At 44.4% G+C, this 13,672-nt stretch overlaps 1 protein-coding gene across 1 annotated transcript in view; it reads right to left on the reverse strand.

Annotated features, from left to right (window-relative positions):
- ETV6 (ETS variant transcription factor 6) overlaps positions 1-13,672 on the reverse strand; it is a gene marked incomplete at its 5' end in the record, with an annotated part of 224,386 nt that overhangs the window by 134,331 nt on the left and 76,383 nt on the right. Inside the window, one exon of the mRNA XM_081084471.1 lies at positions 2,812-2,941. Within this exon, the coding sequence (XP_080940597.1) occupies positions 2,812-2,941 (130 nt within the window). The remainder of the gene's footprint in view (positions 1-2,811; positions 2,942-13,672) is intronic.

Here is a 13,672-nt window from a genome sequence, read left to right on the forward strand (position 1 = left end):
TCATCACCTGACCAAATCCATACTCGAACAAGTAAATCTATTCTAAGGTTGGCAGCAATATGATACAGTCCAATATCTCATAATTATCTATGTGGGGGATCCATCCACCCACCTGCCACCTACCCACCCACCTAATGGAGCAAACCATTCAATAACTGATTGACCATAGTCCTCAGTTAGAATACTGAATCACTCCGAACAGACTGTTAGATTCTATGGTCTAACTGATTACTAGACTACAGAATCTAACCATCTGATCCTAAGAACAGATTCTAGCCATAAACCAATGCTACGGCCACATTAGTAAATAATGATTAAGTGGAAACCCTGAATTAATTCATCCATCCGTCCATCCAAAGAATATTTATTAAACACACATGGTAACATAACAGATAAGAATGTAAGCTTTGGAGTCAGACAGAATTGAGTTTGAATCCTGACTTTATCTCTTACGAACTGTGTGACCTTGTCAAGTTGCTTCAGTTCTCTAAGCCCTAAATTCCTCATGTGTGACACGGATATAAAAAGAATATTGACCTTACAAGGATTACTGTGAGAATTAAACAAGATAATTTACATAAAGGACTGCACACAGTGACGGGTACTGTGAGTTATTGTGATCCTGTGATTGTGTGATTACCACAGTAGAGCCTGGCCAAACAGTGGTAAGCTGTGGCTCACTAAGAAAACTGTCTACTCCCGAAAAAAGTTAAGTGTTGGTGGAAAAAACAGTTCACAAAGGGAGAATGATTCCTTAGGTGAGAATCATAATATCTGGAAGAGGGCTGGCTGACATTCTCTTGTCTGGTCACAATGGGTATGATAGGAAAAGTGGATGTTACAATCACTGACTCACAGTCAAACAGCTGGTGTAACAGCAGAACTAGTTAGGAATTAAGGTCTCTTGACTGCCAGTTTGGTGTGTTTGTTTTGTTTTACCATAACTTCCTATGGAGAGGCAGTTCTATGGTCAAAGAGCTGACATATGCAAGGGCATCCAGAAACCAACCAGGAATTAGGGCCTCCTTGGAGAAATGTGTCAAAGTACAGGAATAAAAAGCTACAAAAGAAACAGCAGCCCGTTTGGGACAAATGTTCATAATTCTTTTCTCCCTGCACCTGGCAAAGAGCGTGGTCTGCTTTGTTCGTTTCTGTATCCCCAGCACCCAGAAGGTCCTTGGTACAGTGCCGGTAATCAATAATTATTAGTGGAATGAAGAAGGGAATGAGATTTGGTAGAAGGAGTGTTTGGCCTGCATGGCACGAGTATGTTCCATCCTGAAGTGAGTATTCACAGGGCAGCTTGTGGAGGAAAAGATGCTATTACCTGGCTGTGGTTTCTTTTGCAACCCTGTCTGCTGCCATGGTGCCAAAGCACTCAGTTTACCAAGAACAACAGTGCCTGCAGCCATGACTTTGGCGCCTGTACAGTCCCAGTCTGGTCTGTGAAGGTGCATTGTGGAGAGGATGGTAGAGTGGAGCTAGGCCTTTCCCTCCTTGCCTAAGTGAAGGGGGAATGTGCTGACCCTAACATGTAGCAACTCTGTAAACAGTGATGGGCACAGCAAGCTGGAGGAGGGGGAGAATCCTTGTGGTCCCCAATCCTCACGGTCCACAAGCCTGGCACCCATCCTTACTGTGGGGGAGAAGGGGTTGCCAGCAATGTTCCCCCCAGCACCTCCCAGCACCACAGTCACCTGATTCCCTGAATTATCACAGGAAGAGAAAAGAGAAACCCGTGTCCTCCGTCCCCTATTGTTCTCCACCTTCAGCAGGCAACCTTCGGGCTCCTCAGGACGGATGGAACAAGAGGAGAATAACCTGGGGAGCAGCACCCTGCCAGAAAGCGATGGCGGGCACAATCGAGCCACCATGTAAGTTATTAGGAACTAACTCGGACAGGGCCAAGGTGACCCCCAGTGTCCTCCATAACCTGGACTTGTGCCCTCAGGATAACGTTTAAGCCAGAGAACCTGGCATTTTCTTGGACACCGTGACCAGGGTGGGAATCAGGTGATTCATTCTCCCCAGCTGCCCCCATCACATTGTATCTGGGCTGGGTGGCCGCACAGGAAAGACAAAAAAGGAAATGACAGGTGTCGGCTGCCTGGAGCCGGGCCCAGCAGCACAAGTGTGTTGGCCCCGGTGCCCTGCCAAGCTGCAGCTGAAGATTCAGACAGGGGAGGTGGCAGAGGCCGGGGGAGAGACAGTTTGGGAGATGACTGGGGGAAATGCCGCAAACTGGCTGAAGCTAAGGAGGTAATGCAGGCACTAGAGAGGGAAGAGAGGGGAGAAGAGTGGAGGGGAGAGAAGCCATGTCCAGGCACATAAGATCCAGGAAAGAAGAGCAACCAGCATGGGAAAGGCAGGAGCGGGGGGCTGTGAAGCCAGGAAGAGCAGCTCACAGCTTCAAAAGCAAAGCAGGGAGAGAATCTGACTCAGAAGTTGAGCAAAACTTAAAGCCGAACAAAATATTAAAGGGGAGTTAGTGTGAATTTAGAAAGACAGACTAACTGTCCCCCAAAATTCATCTCGCCTTTTAGGAGAGTGAGTGGACTCTGCCATATCTAGTGCCCGTTCCCAGATGTTTGGGTAACACATCATAGAGCCGAACAGAGAAGCACGGGACAGGAGTCTCGAGGTTTTGAAAGCCATTCTGGGGAAGGGGTGAAGTCATGTGAAATCACGCTCAGCTTGCCCCTCTCCAGCTTGAAGCCCTGCCCCTCAGCTCCACGTGGTCCATCATTCTGACCCCGCGTCCCTCTGGATGGCTGTCCCTCTGTCTGTCCCCGCCCCGGGCGCAACACTCACGCAGGTGCGCGGGCAGGCGGATCGAGTCTTCCTCCATCCTGAGCGCTCTGGGCACTGGAACATGAAGTGGAGTCGAGGAAGCGTAACTGGGCACCGGGCTCTCGGGTGGTGTGTATGAAATTCGCTCTTGCTGTTAAAAACAAAGGCAGGAAGAGGGGAGGGGGAAAGACAGTGAACGCTTGGAATGAGGTGTGAACTCAGGGAGAGGAGCAAAAGGGACTGAGGGCATCGGAGCACATGCCAAGCAATCCCGCCCACCCCCTCCAGAGACACTATTCTGCGGCATTTCAGAGCTCCAGTTTTTGGGATTTATAACAAAACTCTGGAAAGGTTTAAAATCGGGCTTTTCCTTTGGACTTGCATCAATGGGTGCCCATTTTTTCCTCTCTGTACTAGTGGTTTTGTTCAAGTGAAGAGGGGAGGCAAGGCGGAGAAAATGATAAAAGTATGTCCTAGAGCAGGGGTGGGGAACCTTTTTTCTGCCAGGGCCATTGGGATATTTATAACATCATTCTCGGGCCATACAAAATTATCAACTTAAAAATGAGCCTGCTATATTTGGTCAAACATTTAATTAACTCACCCCTAATGCCTTAGAAGAGCTAGACCAAATGATTTCAAAGGCCTTACACGGCCCATGGGCTGAACACTTCCCACCCCTGACCTAGAGAATGGCTTTACAGACTACTCTCAAAAATGACTTTCCAAGTCACATAATGATGCCACCAATACATTAAAACCACGTTTCCTCTTTTCTGGCAATAGTCTAATCCAAGTATGATCCTGTACTCAGACCCAATGAGAGGTGAGCACAAAGTGATGGACTATAAATTCCAGATTTAGTTCGATCAATCTACGAGCAAGACTTTGCTATTGTCTACCAATCTCATTATACAACAACCAGTCAGAATATATATCCAATGTTTAATTTTTTTTCTTCATAGCAAGGAATTATCTGTAAAGCTAACAGCCTCCTGTCCCTTCATTTTCTATCTAGAAGCAATGTTTCCTTTTCTTCTGAACTGTTTCAGAGATTCAAAGAATCATCTGTATTTAAGAAAACGACTATCTAACTGAAAACACTTACGCAAAAGACAAGGAAAGGGGAGGGGGCTTCGGCAGATCCGCCGTTTAAATTCAAACAGGCAGTGTTTGTTAGATCAATTAAAACAACTGGATGTCGCCAGCACTGGTTTGGCTCAGTGGATAGAGCATCGGCCTGTGGACTGAAGGGTCCTGGGTTCGATTCCTGTCAAGGGCATGTACCTTGGTTACGGGCACATCCCCAGTGGGGGGTGTGCAGGAGGCAGCTGATCGATGTTTCTAACTCTCTATTCCTCTCCCTTTCTCTCTGTAAAAAATCAATAAAATAATAAAATATATTAAAAAAAAACACAACTGGATGGGATGGAAAAGATTATCATTTGTTTGAAGTTAAAACATGGCCAACAATGGCAAGAAACCAACCCTCGAATAGGCCAGAAGAGCAGTACAATTTGCATCTTAGATCTGCATATCCACTGGTTTGAGTTGCAGGCCATACACACTGAACATAACTTCCGTTAGTTTCTGTGGTTTAACTGGGCAAAGCAAAGTGGGACACACCGGGTCTAAAAATAGGTAGGGGGGTGGAGGGTGGGGAGGAAGATCAGTCAAATGCCATTGTGAAAACAGAAATCAGGAGTGAAAGAAAAATCACAGATTAAAATAAAGCACAGGGGTTTATGTTTTGGAAAGACAGTTCTCTAACATTTTCTATTTCATCAAATATGCAAAGGGAAGCAGGGGAGTCCCCCGGACCTATAACCAAAGTCAAGTTTTTCTTCTGTTCATACCCTGGAAAGTTTGGTGGTTGTGGTAGGAAGTTTCAATTTTAAATGATTATATACATATTTTTGTAATTTCCGAAGGGAATCGCTACACCTTCCCTGAGATATCCTCTTCCAGCAAATAGGGCATTTGGAATATTTCTGTTTAAGCATACATCCTAGTTTCCTGGTGAATTTGCTAAGGGCAGGCACAGACATGCCAAATTTCATTTCTGTATCAATCAAGATGTTCTCTGAAAGGTCACCCAGAGGCGAAACCTTCAACTTCACTTTTCTTGAACTTGATCAAACATCACACATAATTTGAGCAACTCTAAGGATGAGTTATATTTTTCGTGTTTGGGGTTTTTGGGGTGAGGTGAAAGAGGAAAGACATGAACTCACATGGGAAACATACAAAATCTGTTCAGGGGGTTTTCAAGGTAAAACAGGCTTTTAAAGCATTGTAAACAGTCTGTAACAAATGCTCCATACACTTCAACCCTCAAGTAACCCCTCCCCTCCCCAGTCCCAGTATATATCTGGAGATCTTATCTACCGTTAACTTTATTCCCAGAAATAGCTTTCTGTTTTTTTAGTGTTTTTTTGCAGAAGTGAAACTGTTGATGAAGAAAACTTGGTGCAGCCAAAGAATTTTAAAATGGGTTGGCGTGAGTGGGAGAAAAAAGAAGACGGCATTTCAGAATACGATGACTTTCCTTCAAAGCACGAGAAACTTCCGAGATCCAGTAACTTAGTCCCTACGAGTGACAGGCCACCTCATCCCAGCTTCCTTATCCCTCACCACCTCTACCAAGGACAAGCTGGGCGAAGCCCAGTCCTCCACAAGGATTTTACTTTATTTTGTGGACGGTCTAGCTCTGGCTACTTACAAAAGAGTTGAGCTGGGTGCCACCTTTAAAAGGTGTACGCTCTGACTTGCTGAATGGTCAGTGTGCTGTGCCTTCATCGCACTGCGCTTTCTCTGTAACAGCCCTGGGTCTGGACTTCTGCGTGGCCCTGTCTCTACTGCTACACCGAACGCCACACTTCGGTGCTTGCCCTGGCCTTTACACCACCTTCTCCGACATGTCCACACAGTGAAAAACAACTGTGCTATTTTATTTCATTTTATTAGTATGTTTTTTATTGATCTCAGGAAGAGGAAGGGAGAGGGAGAGAGAGATAGAAGCATCAATGATGAGAGAGAATCATCGATCGGCTGCCTCCCCTACACACCCCTTCCTGAGGATCGAGCTCGCAACCCAGGCATGTGCCTTGACTGGGAATCAAACCCAGGCCTCCTGGTTCATGGGTAGACACTCAACCACTGAGCCACACTGGGTGGGCATCTGTGCTATTTTATGATAAGACCTATAAAAAGAAGGCCAGAGACTGAGTGATGGTGGACCCTGAATTCCTCTCGTTCCTGATGAAGGCTTCCACTCAGCAATATTTTGACGCCATAAACTTGGGACTCAGGAAGCTCTTTTTTAAAAGGTTCAATGAAGAGACCAGTCAGGAGAAAGCAAAAGGCACCTCTAGGGCCTCCAGTGATTTGCGAACAGTCATCACACACGACTGTGGCCCTGGGCTCAGTGGCCAGCAGAAGACAGGGGACCCCAGAAAGGATGCAGCCCAGTGCCCGGCTCCTTTCTGAAAAGAACAACACATACAGCTGGAATCCTCTGACTTTATTTTTGTTAATCTCTAGGGCGACCCACGTGGTCCTGATTTTTCAGTCTATTACTATAGCCCATGCACTTAGCATTCAGCATACTGTCATCAATTAGAAAAAAAATGAAACAAATCGGGCTACCACAGATGGAAACATCTACAAAGAGAAGCTTAAGGAGACTAACATCCCATTTCCCAAACAAAGGAAACCTCCTTATTCTCACAATGGCTTCTCCGGTCGGACCCCAACAAATCGAAGTACCGGCTTATAGCTCATTCACCTCTAGAACAAACTGCCAGCCCAATGAAAACCAAAGGTGTTTCACTTTATGATTACAGAGGGGATAACAATGTTCCCAAGAGGATTATCACCACTGGTCTAATTAAATTAAAGCGCTGCAGACAGTATGGGTGCATTCAAGTGTTGTAGGGGGATAAACTGCCAGAGGAGGTCAATGATGTGACTACAAGGGCCGTGATGTGGCTGCATTATTGTTCAGGTGCTGAAAAAAACAACAGGCTGCTCTCAAATTTGCAGACACAACCTATCAAACCAACCTGCAGATCAAAAGGGAAGCCCTGCCATTTCCAAGGCCAACTGTAATATCCGTGAGAAGAGTGTGTGTGTGTGTGGGGGGGGGGGGGGGGGGAGGAAGAGCTGCACCGAGCTCTGAAAAAAAAAAATGAGGCTAAAGATAGTTTTAGGCAAAAGATGGAATGTAAATTTTACTATTATAGAAAGCTTTTCCCCTAAAAAAATGTAATGGAATATTGAGTAGGGTCACTATAAGCACAACTACTAAAACCAGAATGAGTTCTATTCCCCTTCTTCATTCCTTCCCCAACCACAGAGGGCCAGTGACAGGTACCCAGCTAATGCTGTTCATATTTATTTATTTACTTATTTGTTTGTTTGTTTTAAAACATATTTTTATTGATTTCAGAGAGGAAGGGAGAGGTAGAGAAAGACAGATACACCAATGAAGAAAGAGAATCATTGATCGGCTGCCTACTGGGGATTGAGCCCACAACCTGGGCATATGCCCTGACCAGGATCGAACTGCTGACATTCAACCACTGAGCCACGTCGGCAGGGCATTGCTGCTCATTTTTAAATTGAGTGCTTAGGAACCTGTGACTATCATGTAAAACAAGCTTATGCATTATGTGCCAAGTAGAAACACTGCATTTCTCCCCATCCCCTAACCCATGGCTGCATAGTATGGAAGAGTGGAAAAATATTCTCATTACCAAAAAGTCTTTCCTATTCAAAATTAATCAAATCCTGGGGATCCCCCTAGTGCACTTATGTATTTGCTTTTACACCACTGATTCTTTGATGAGGCTGAAAGGTTAAGAAATACAGAGCTTATTACTAGTAAAATGTTAACTTCCTGGGAATAAAAAAGATCAAGCATTTCTGAAATTGAGAAAAACCAAAAGAAAGTTTGGTTGTGCTTGCTAAAAGATGGTTTGCAGGTCATTTCAAAGACTCCTCTACTGCAAAGCTGAGATTGTCCTTGGTTTAGGACCCACTTAGAAAACTAGTCCCATCTCCATTATAAATGCCAGGGTTACCCAGGGATGGTCTCTGAAGCCTGTGTAGAGCACTGAAGAGGAAGTGTCTTGGAAACAGCGGTGACCATGACCATTTCCTGGGGAATGCTAGCAAAAATGCCACAGGTACCCTTCGTATCCTGCAGCTCTTTGGTGTCTCATGCATGCGCTGAAATTCATCAACCGGGACAAGATGGAAAACAGCAGGCACCGGAGATACAACAGTCACGTGGATGACATACAATACTTGGAGGAAAGGACTCTTTTCCACCCTGAAGGTTTTTAGAAAAGCTGATGCTTGTATTATAGTTGTTTCCTGTACATTGAACAGGAGAAATCTCTTCTCTCGGAAGCTATTTATTGAGATTTGCTAAACTGAAGTCTGAATATACTTTTACTTAAGTACCCTCTTCTGGCTCCAAAATGATGTAAGGTGGTGGCTTTGGCTTTCTTTAAATAAGCTTTCATTAACACATCACCAAAAAATGTGCAAGACTGAAATTTGAGTGGCACTGTTTTCTAGGTTTTTGGCATCATGGATACAAACAGACATATATAGGAACCTAAACTCGTGAATGTGGATTTTATTCATATGAATAACTACGTTCAATATTTTGTTTTATCCCAAAATTTAGCAAGATCAACTTAAAGAACTCGATAAAAAATGCAATTGTGGGTCTTCTTTAGATAATATACTAGTACACTGTATACACAGACCATGGCTTGTTGGGTATCTCCCCAGAAAAGTATACCTGAAGATCTGGGATACACTTTAGGAACTGAGGTGTTCAATGGAATTTTGAAGTAGAAAACCAGGGCCATCAAATCACAGCAGTGCAGTTGCAATGCTATCTTTCCATCCCATGCAGGCTCCAGAAGACACCTAACCCAGCATCCCCAGTCAGCTCTTCTAGTGGCCAGCTCCTCCCCGGAGAGCAACATCCCTCTGGGTCAGGGGTGGGGAACTTTTTTTCTGCCAAGGGCCATTTGGATATTTATAACATCATTCGTGGGCCATACAAAATTATCAACTTAAAAATTAGCCTGCTTGCTATATTTTTGGTCAAACATTTAATTAATTCACCCCTAATGCCTTGGCAGGGCCAGACCAAATTATTTCCAGGGCCTTATACGGCCCGAGGGCCAGACATTCCCCACCCCTGCTCTGGCTGGCTGCTCAAGCATTAGGTTTTTACAACCCAATTCGTCTTTGGCTTTTAACATGATTGAAATGATTGGGGGAATGGCAGTACCCTGTAAAAATCAGATGGATGGGAAATATATTCCTGGTCTCTAGAGCTTCCTCTCTTGGTTGCCCAGACACCCATTCAGCCCTGCAGTGGGGGTAGTGCCCAACAAACCACATTCACACTGATGTGGGCATCTTCCTAGGAGCACAGCTTCACCAGTTTAAGGAATGTTCTTGCTTTGGACATAGAAGAAGATGGGTTCAGGACCTGAAATATGCAGATTCCTAAAGATTTATAACTGAAAGCGTCCTTTTCCTCACCTCCCTCGCCTATTATATCCTAAAATCAGAAGACAGGGTATTGTGTTTGTGAAATAGATACAAGTAAGTCAAAGCATCTTAAGTCTTCCTTTTACATGGAACAATGTTATCTATGTACATCGACATGAGCAAAATGAATAAAAAGATAGACCCAGCAATCAAGCATGGCTATAAAAGACAATTAAGGTTTTCTATGATCATTATGAAATATTTCAGCACTCATCAGTCCACTAGGAGACCAGGTCTATACTAGCTGTTATGAATTCTGCCACCATAACTCCTAGAATTTCCCAGATGGCCCAAATATTTAAAATGCTGGGTCATTTTACCCATAAGTACATATCAGTACTCATGCACAATACCATGTGTCCCAGTCTTAGTTGGACAATACCATCACTGCAGGAAGAGGAGCAGGCATTAAGAGAACCCTTGGAATGTATTTCCCATGAAGCCTTTGTTTCAGACTCACAATAACCCTGTAGGGAAGGCTTCATTATCTCCACTCCACATGAGGAACCTGATCTGAAGCTCACAGGGGTTGAGCAACTTGTGCAAGTCACCAGCCTGGCAAATAGGATACTTGTTACAAAGAGGAACCCTGAGAAATGACATTTAAGAAGTGCCAGCCAATCCACAATGGCTGAAAGAAGGGAACCAAATGCTATGTCCCAGAGAAGTTCTCCCCGCATGAGCTCTGAGCAGGTGCAGCCGTTAGAATCCATCCAGGCATGTGTTTGTTACCTGTGGGCATGAGCAGCAGGGCCAACGGGCATTTACAGACTTCTTGCGCATAGGATGACTTCACCTTGCATAGATATCTCATCTTGGGGAATTTTTCAGTAAAAATATGTTACTTTTACCTATAAAATTTTCCTTAACAATAACAAATACATTTCCCCTCCTCAACTCCTTCCCATTTATTCAAGCGCACCCAATCGAAGCATACGGCGAGACAAACCAGAGCAGTTAAAAGGAAAGGCTCCTGTCAACATTATTTGGAACCAGCAGTGTCCAGATGTCCATCCTAAGATGGAGCTGAGCCTGCCTCCAGAAATCACCATGGCCACAGTCCAACAAGCTTCTCCAACGGCCTGAAGATGAGGCTCCCAGTCTCTCAAATGAGGACTGGATGTGGGCATGTGTGGTCTGTGGGGGAAAAGGATCGAAAGGATCCTTGTAGGTGTCTTCAAACATGAGAAGGACTCAGGTAAGGAAGAGTTAGGGCTGACCGGAAGCATCTCAGAGGACAGGGCCAGCAACAAATACTTGTGCTCTGGAATTAGGTGTGACTTATTGTTCCCCCAAAACCTGGTTAAAGCTGAGGCTAGAAAGTGACTCTACAAGAGGTTCCTGCACTGGGAAGGCACTAAGGTGAGGTGGTGGAACTTGAAGGTGCCATAAAACTCCAAGATTCTGCTTCTATGCAATCTTATATCTCCTGGCAAATCAAAGGTCACGGTGCGGGTGGAGAAGATCCAAACAAAACATGGATACCACGGTCTCCTTCTCCATCAATTCATCCCAGAGTCCCCCCACAGGATCCTAGGATTCTTTAAAGACAAACCCTCAAGGCAAAAAAACTGAAGTAGCGCTCTAGCTGATTTGGCTCAGTGGATAGAGCGTCAGCCTGCAGACTGAAGGGTCCCGGGTTCGATTCCGGTCAAGGGCACATGCCTGGGTTGTGGGTTCGATCCCCAGTAGGGGGTGTGCAGGAGGCAGCCGATCGATGATTCTCTCTCATCATTGATGTTTCTATGTCTTTCTCCCTCTCCCTTCCTCTCTGAAATCAATAAAAACTATTTTTAAAAAAACTGAAGTAGATTTCTTTATTGTTCTAACTTTAACACATTTTAATTAAGATCCTTTCCAACCTTGAGATGCTATGGATTTTTTCCCTGATTTTCTTAAACATTTCTGACATGAATAGTAAGCAGAATCTCAAGCTGTGATTCCTTTTCATGCCAGGTTGTGGTTTCCAGGGATGTTTTTTGCTTGAAGGGTGCTCAGCTCATTTGGCTGGAACCTCATGCTGACGGAGATGAGGTCACGGCACAGGCTCTGGACCTGCGTCGGACAATTAAACGTGTGCCACTCCATGCCCCCGACTACTCTCCTAATCCCTGAAGTGATGCAGGTGATTGCTTTCGCTCCAAGTGGAGATTACGTGAGCGCAGCAGCACACACCACCACTCCTGCAAGCCCCCGGGAAAGCGCAGGTCCTGCTGAGAGCGGGTCACCACAGTGTAAGAAGGTGGTGTGATTTTATTTACGCAAAACCAGCAGGCATTACTTCCGGGGAAAATAAAGTCTTGCCGTTGGATTGTTCCAAAAATGCCCCTAAGCTTTTGATCAGCCTTTTGAAAGAGGGTCACTACATCCTTTCTTCCTAATTTTAATAGCAGAAGAAACAGGTACTTAAATTAACAGCGGCTTACATCCTGAGCTCAACAAAAGTGACCAAGCACAGCTCTTTATTAGCTGCTTTCTCCTCCATTAATGCCATTCCCTTTCATGGTTTGGCTATTACAATTAGCCAATCTGCGGTGTTCCTGCCTTAGGCTAACGGGTAATGAACTGAGAGTTACTATTTAGTTGTATCAAGGGTGTCATTAGAAAGGTTTCTCAATTTCTCCCCCCAAAGGAGAGATACCTTCCAGGCATGTTCTACCTGCCACGTGACTGCCCTCCTACAGAATTTACAGTGCAGTGTCCCCAGCCTGGGGAATCATGGGACCTTAAAAACTGTGCAGAGGAAAGGATGGGGGCCAGGCTTCTGCAGAGCCCACAGGCAGAAGGCGCCCAAAGGGTTGCTTTGAACCTGTGCTTTCATTCCTCCCTCTCTTCCTCCCTTCCCTTCTTCTGCCTGATAAACCCTTCACTCCCCACCCCTAGCAGCTTTCTGCTTTCTGTTACAGCATCACTCTAGGCTTTGCTCATCTTCATCTCTTTCTTGGGTGACTGTATCTGGAAGTCTTGTAAAAGGAAGAGCATCAGATTAAGAGAAGCTATAGCTCAAACCCACAACCCTAGCTGCTTGCTGGGGATGACTGGAGGAGAGCCAACTCAGACCTCCTTTCAAACTAAAAAGGGTTTTGCCCTGTGATTTATCTTCACAAGATGTCTATAGCTTAAATGGCCCACATGCCTGATAAGAAGGTTTTAAAAACTTTGATACCAGAGCAAGATTTACATTCTAATTCACATGAGGGTAATCCACAAAAATGCTGAATAAAGTCTCTAAAATGGCAGCCCCAATGAAGCTGTTTGCACGAAGTCCTACAAGGTCCTAAGTGGATCCAGCCCATTTCCAATGAACCAGGAGACGCCCCCTCCCCCTGCATCAGTAAGGAAGAGGCCGGGTTACAACCACTGCCATGCTCACATTGAACAAAGCCCCTTAGTCTACATATATCAGATAATTCCTGGGTTGCCTCGGGCTGAGAAATAAATACAAATAGAAAAAGCCTTGTAAACTCTACCTAGAGTAACAAGCGCAAATTCAATCTGGAAAAGATTTATATCTCTGCAAAATGTTTACTACCAGGATAATTTTCAATAAAGCCATAGGAGAGCACTGTGCTTAAAAGGCAAAGTAAAAGAAGTCAGCATCTCCTCAGTGTTGCTGTCCGAGAAAATGGCATGACAATTCCCACCTTTACTGCCACATAATGCTATTGTAAGGATAAATAAGCTGAAGCTTATGAAATACTGAGAGTTTCTTGAAACGAAGGCTCTCTATAAATGTGAGGCATTTTATTATAAGGAATTGAGACGACTCAAATAAAGCACTGCTTTGTATGTGTGCTTTAATAATTAAACTTGTCTTTCGGGTGTAAAATGAGAAATTAATTTCATTGAAACAAAGACTGAAGATGACAATGTCCTCACTATATGACTGACTGTGGGATTGGGGCTGACTTGATTTTTTCCCCCCAACCTCCATCACTCTAAAAAGTAACATAAACAACATCAAATCCTGATTAAGAGTGTCACACATCTGTGATTCCTCTTTTAGAAAAACTTTTCCAGAAGTAAGAACCATCTTGGCATGTAATTTCTACTTCTACTTGTCAAAAATCATAGAAATTCCTTGATTCTTAGGACCAAGATTCTTTATAGGAGCTCTCTGTGGTCACAGTGAGAAAGATCTGGGAGTTTCATTGTTGACAACTGTTTACTGAAAACTAGTTTTGCTGACAACGTGAATATTACTATGAAAAATGCCATCAGCATCAGTACCATTCTAAAAATGACAGGAAATAAAAGTATGTGTATGCACGACAACACCAGTGATTAACAGAATGTTAAG

This window comes from Myotis nattereri (genome assembly GCF_964212035.1).
Source record: "Myotis nattereri genome assembly, chromosome: 2".
Lineage (NCBI taxonomy): Eukaryota > Metazoa > Chordata > Mammalia > Chiroptera > Vespertilionidae > Myotis > Myotis nattereri.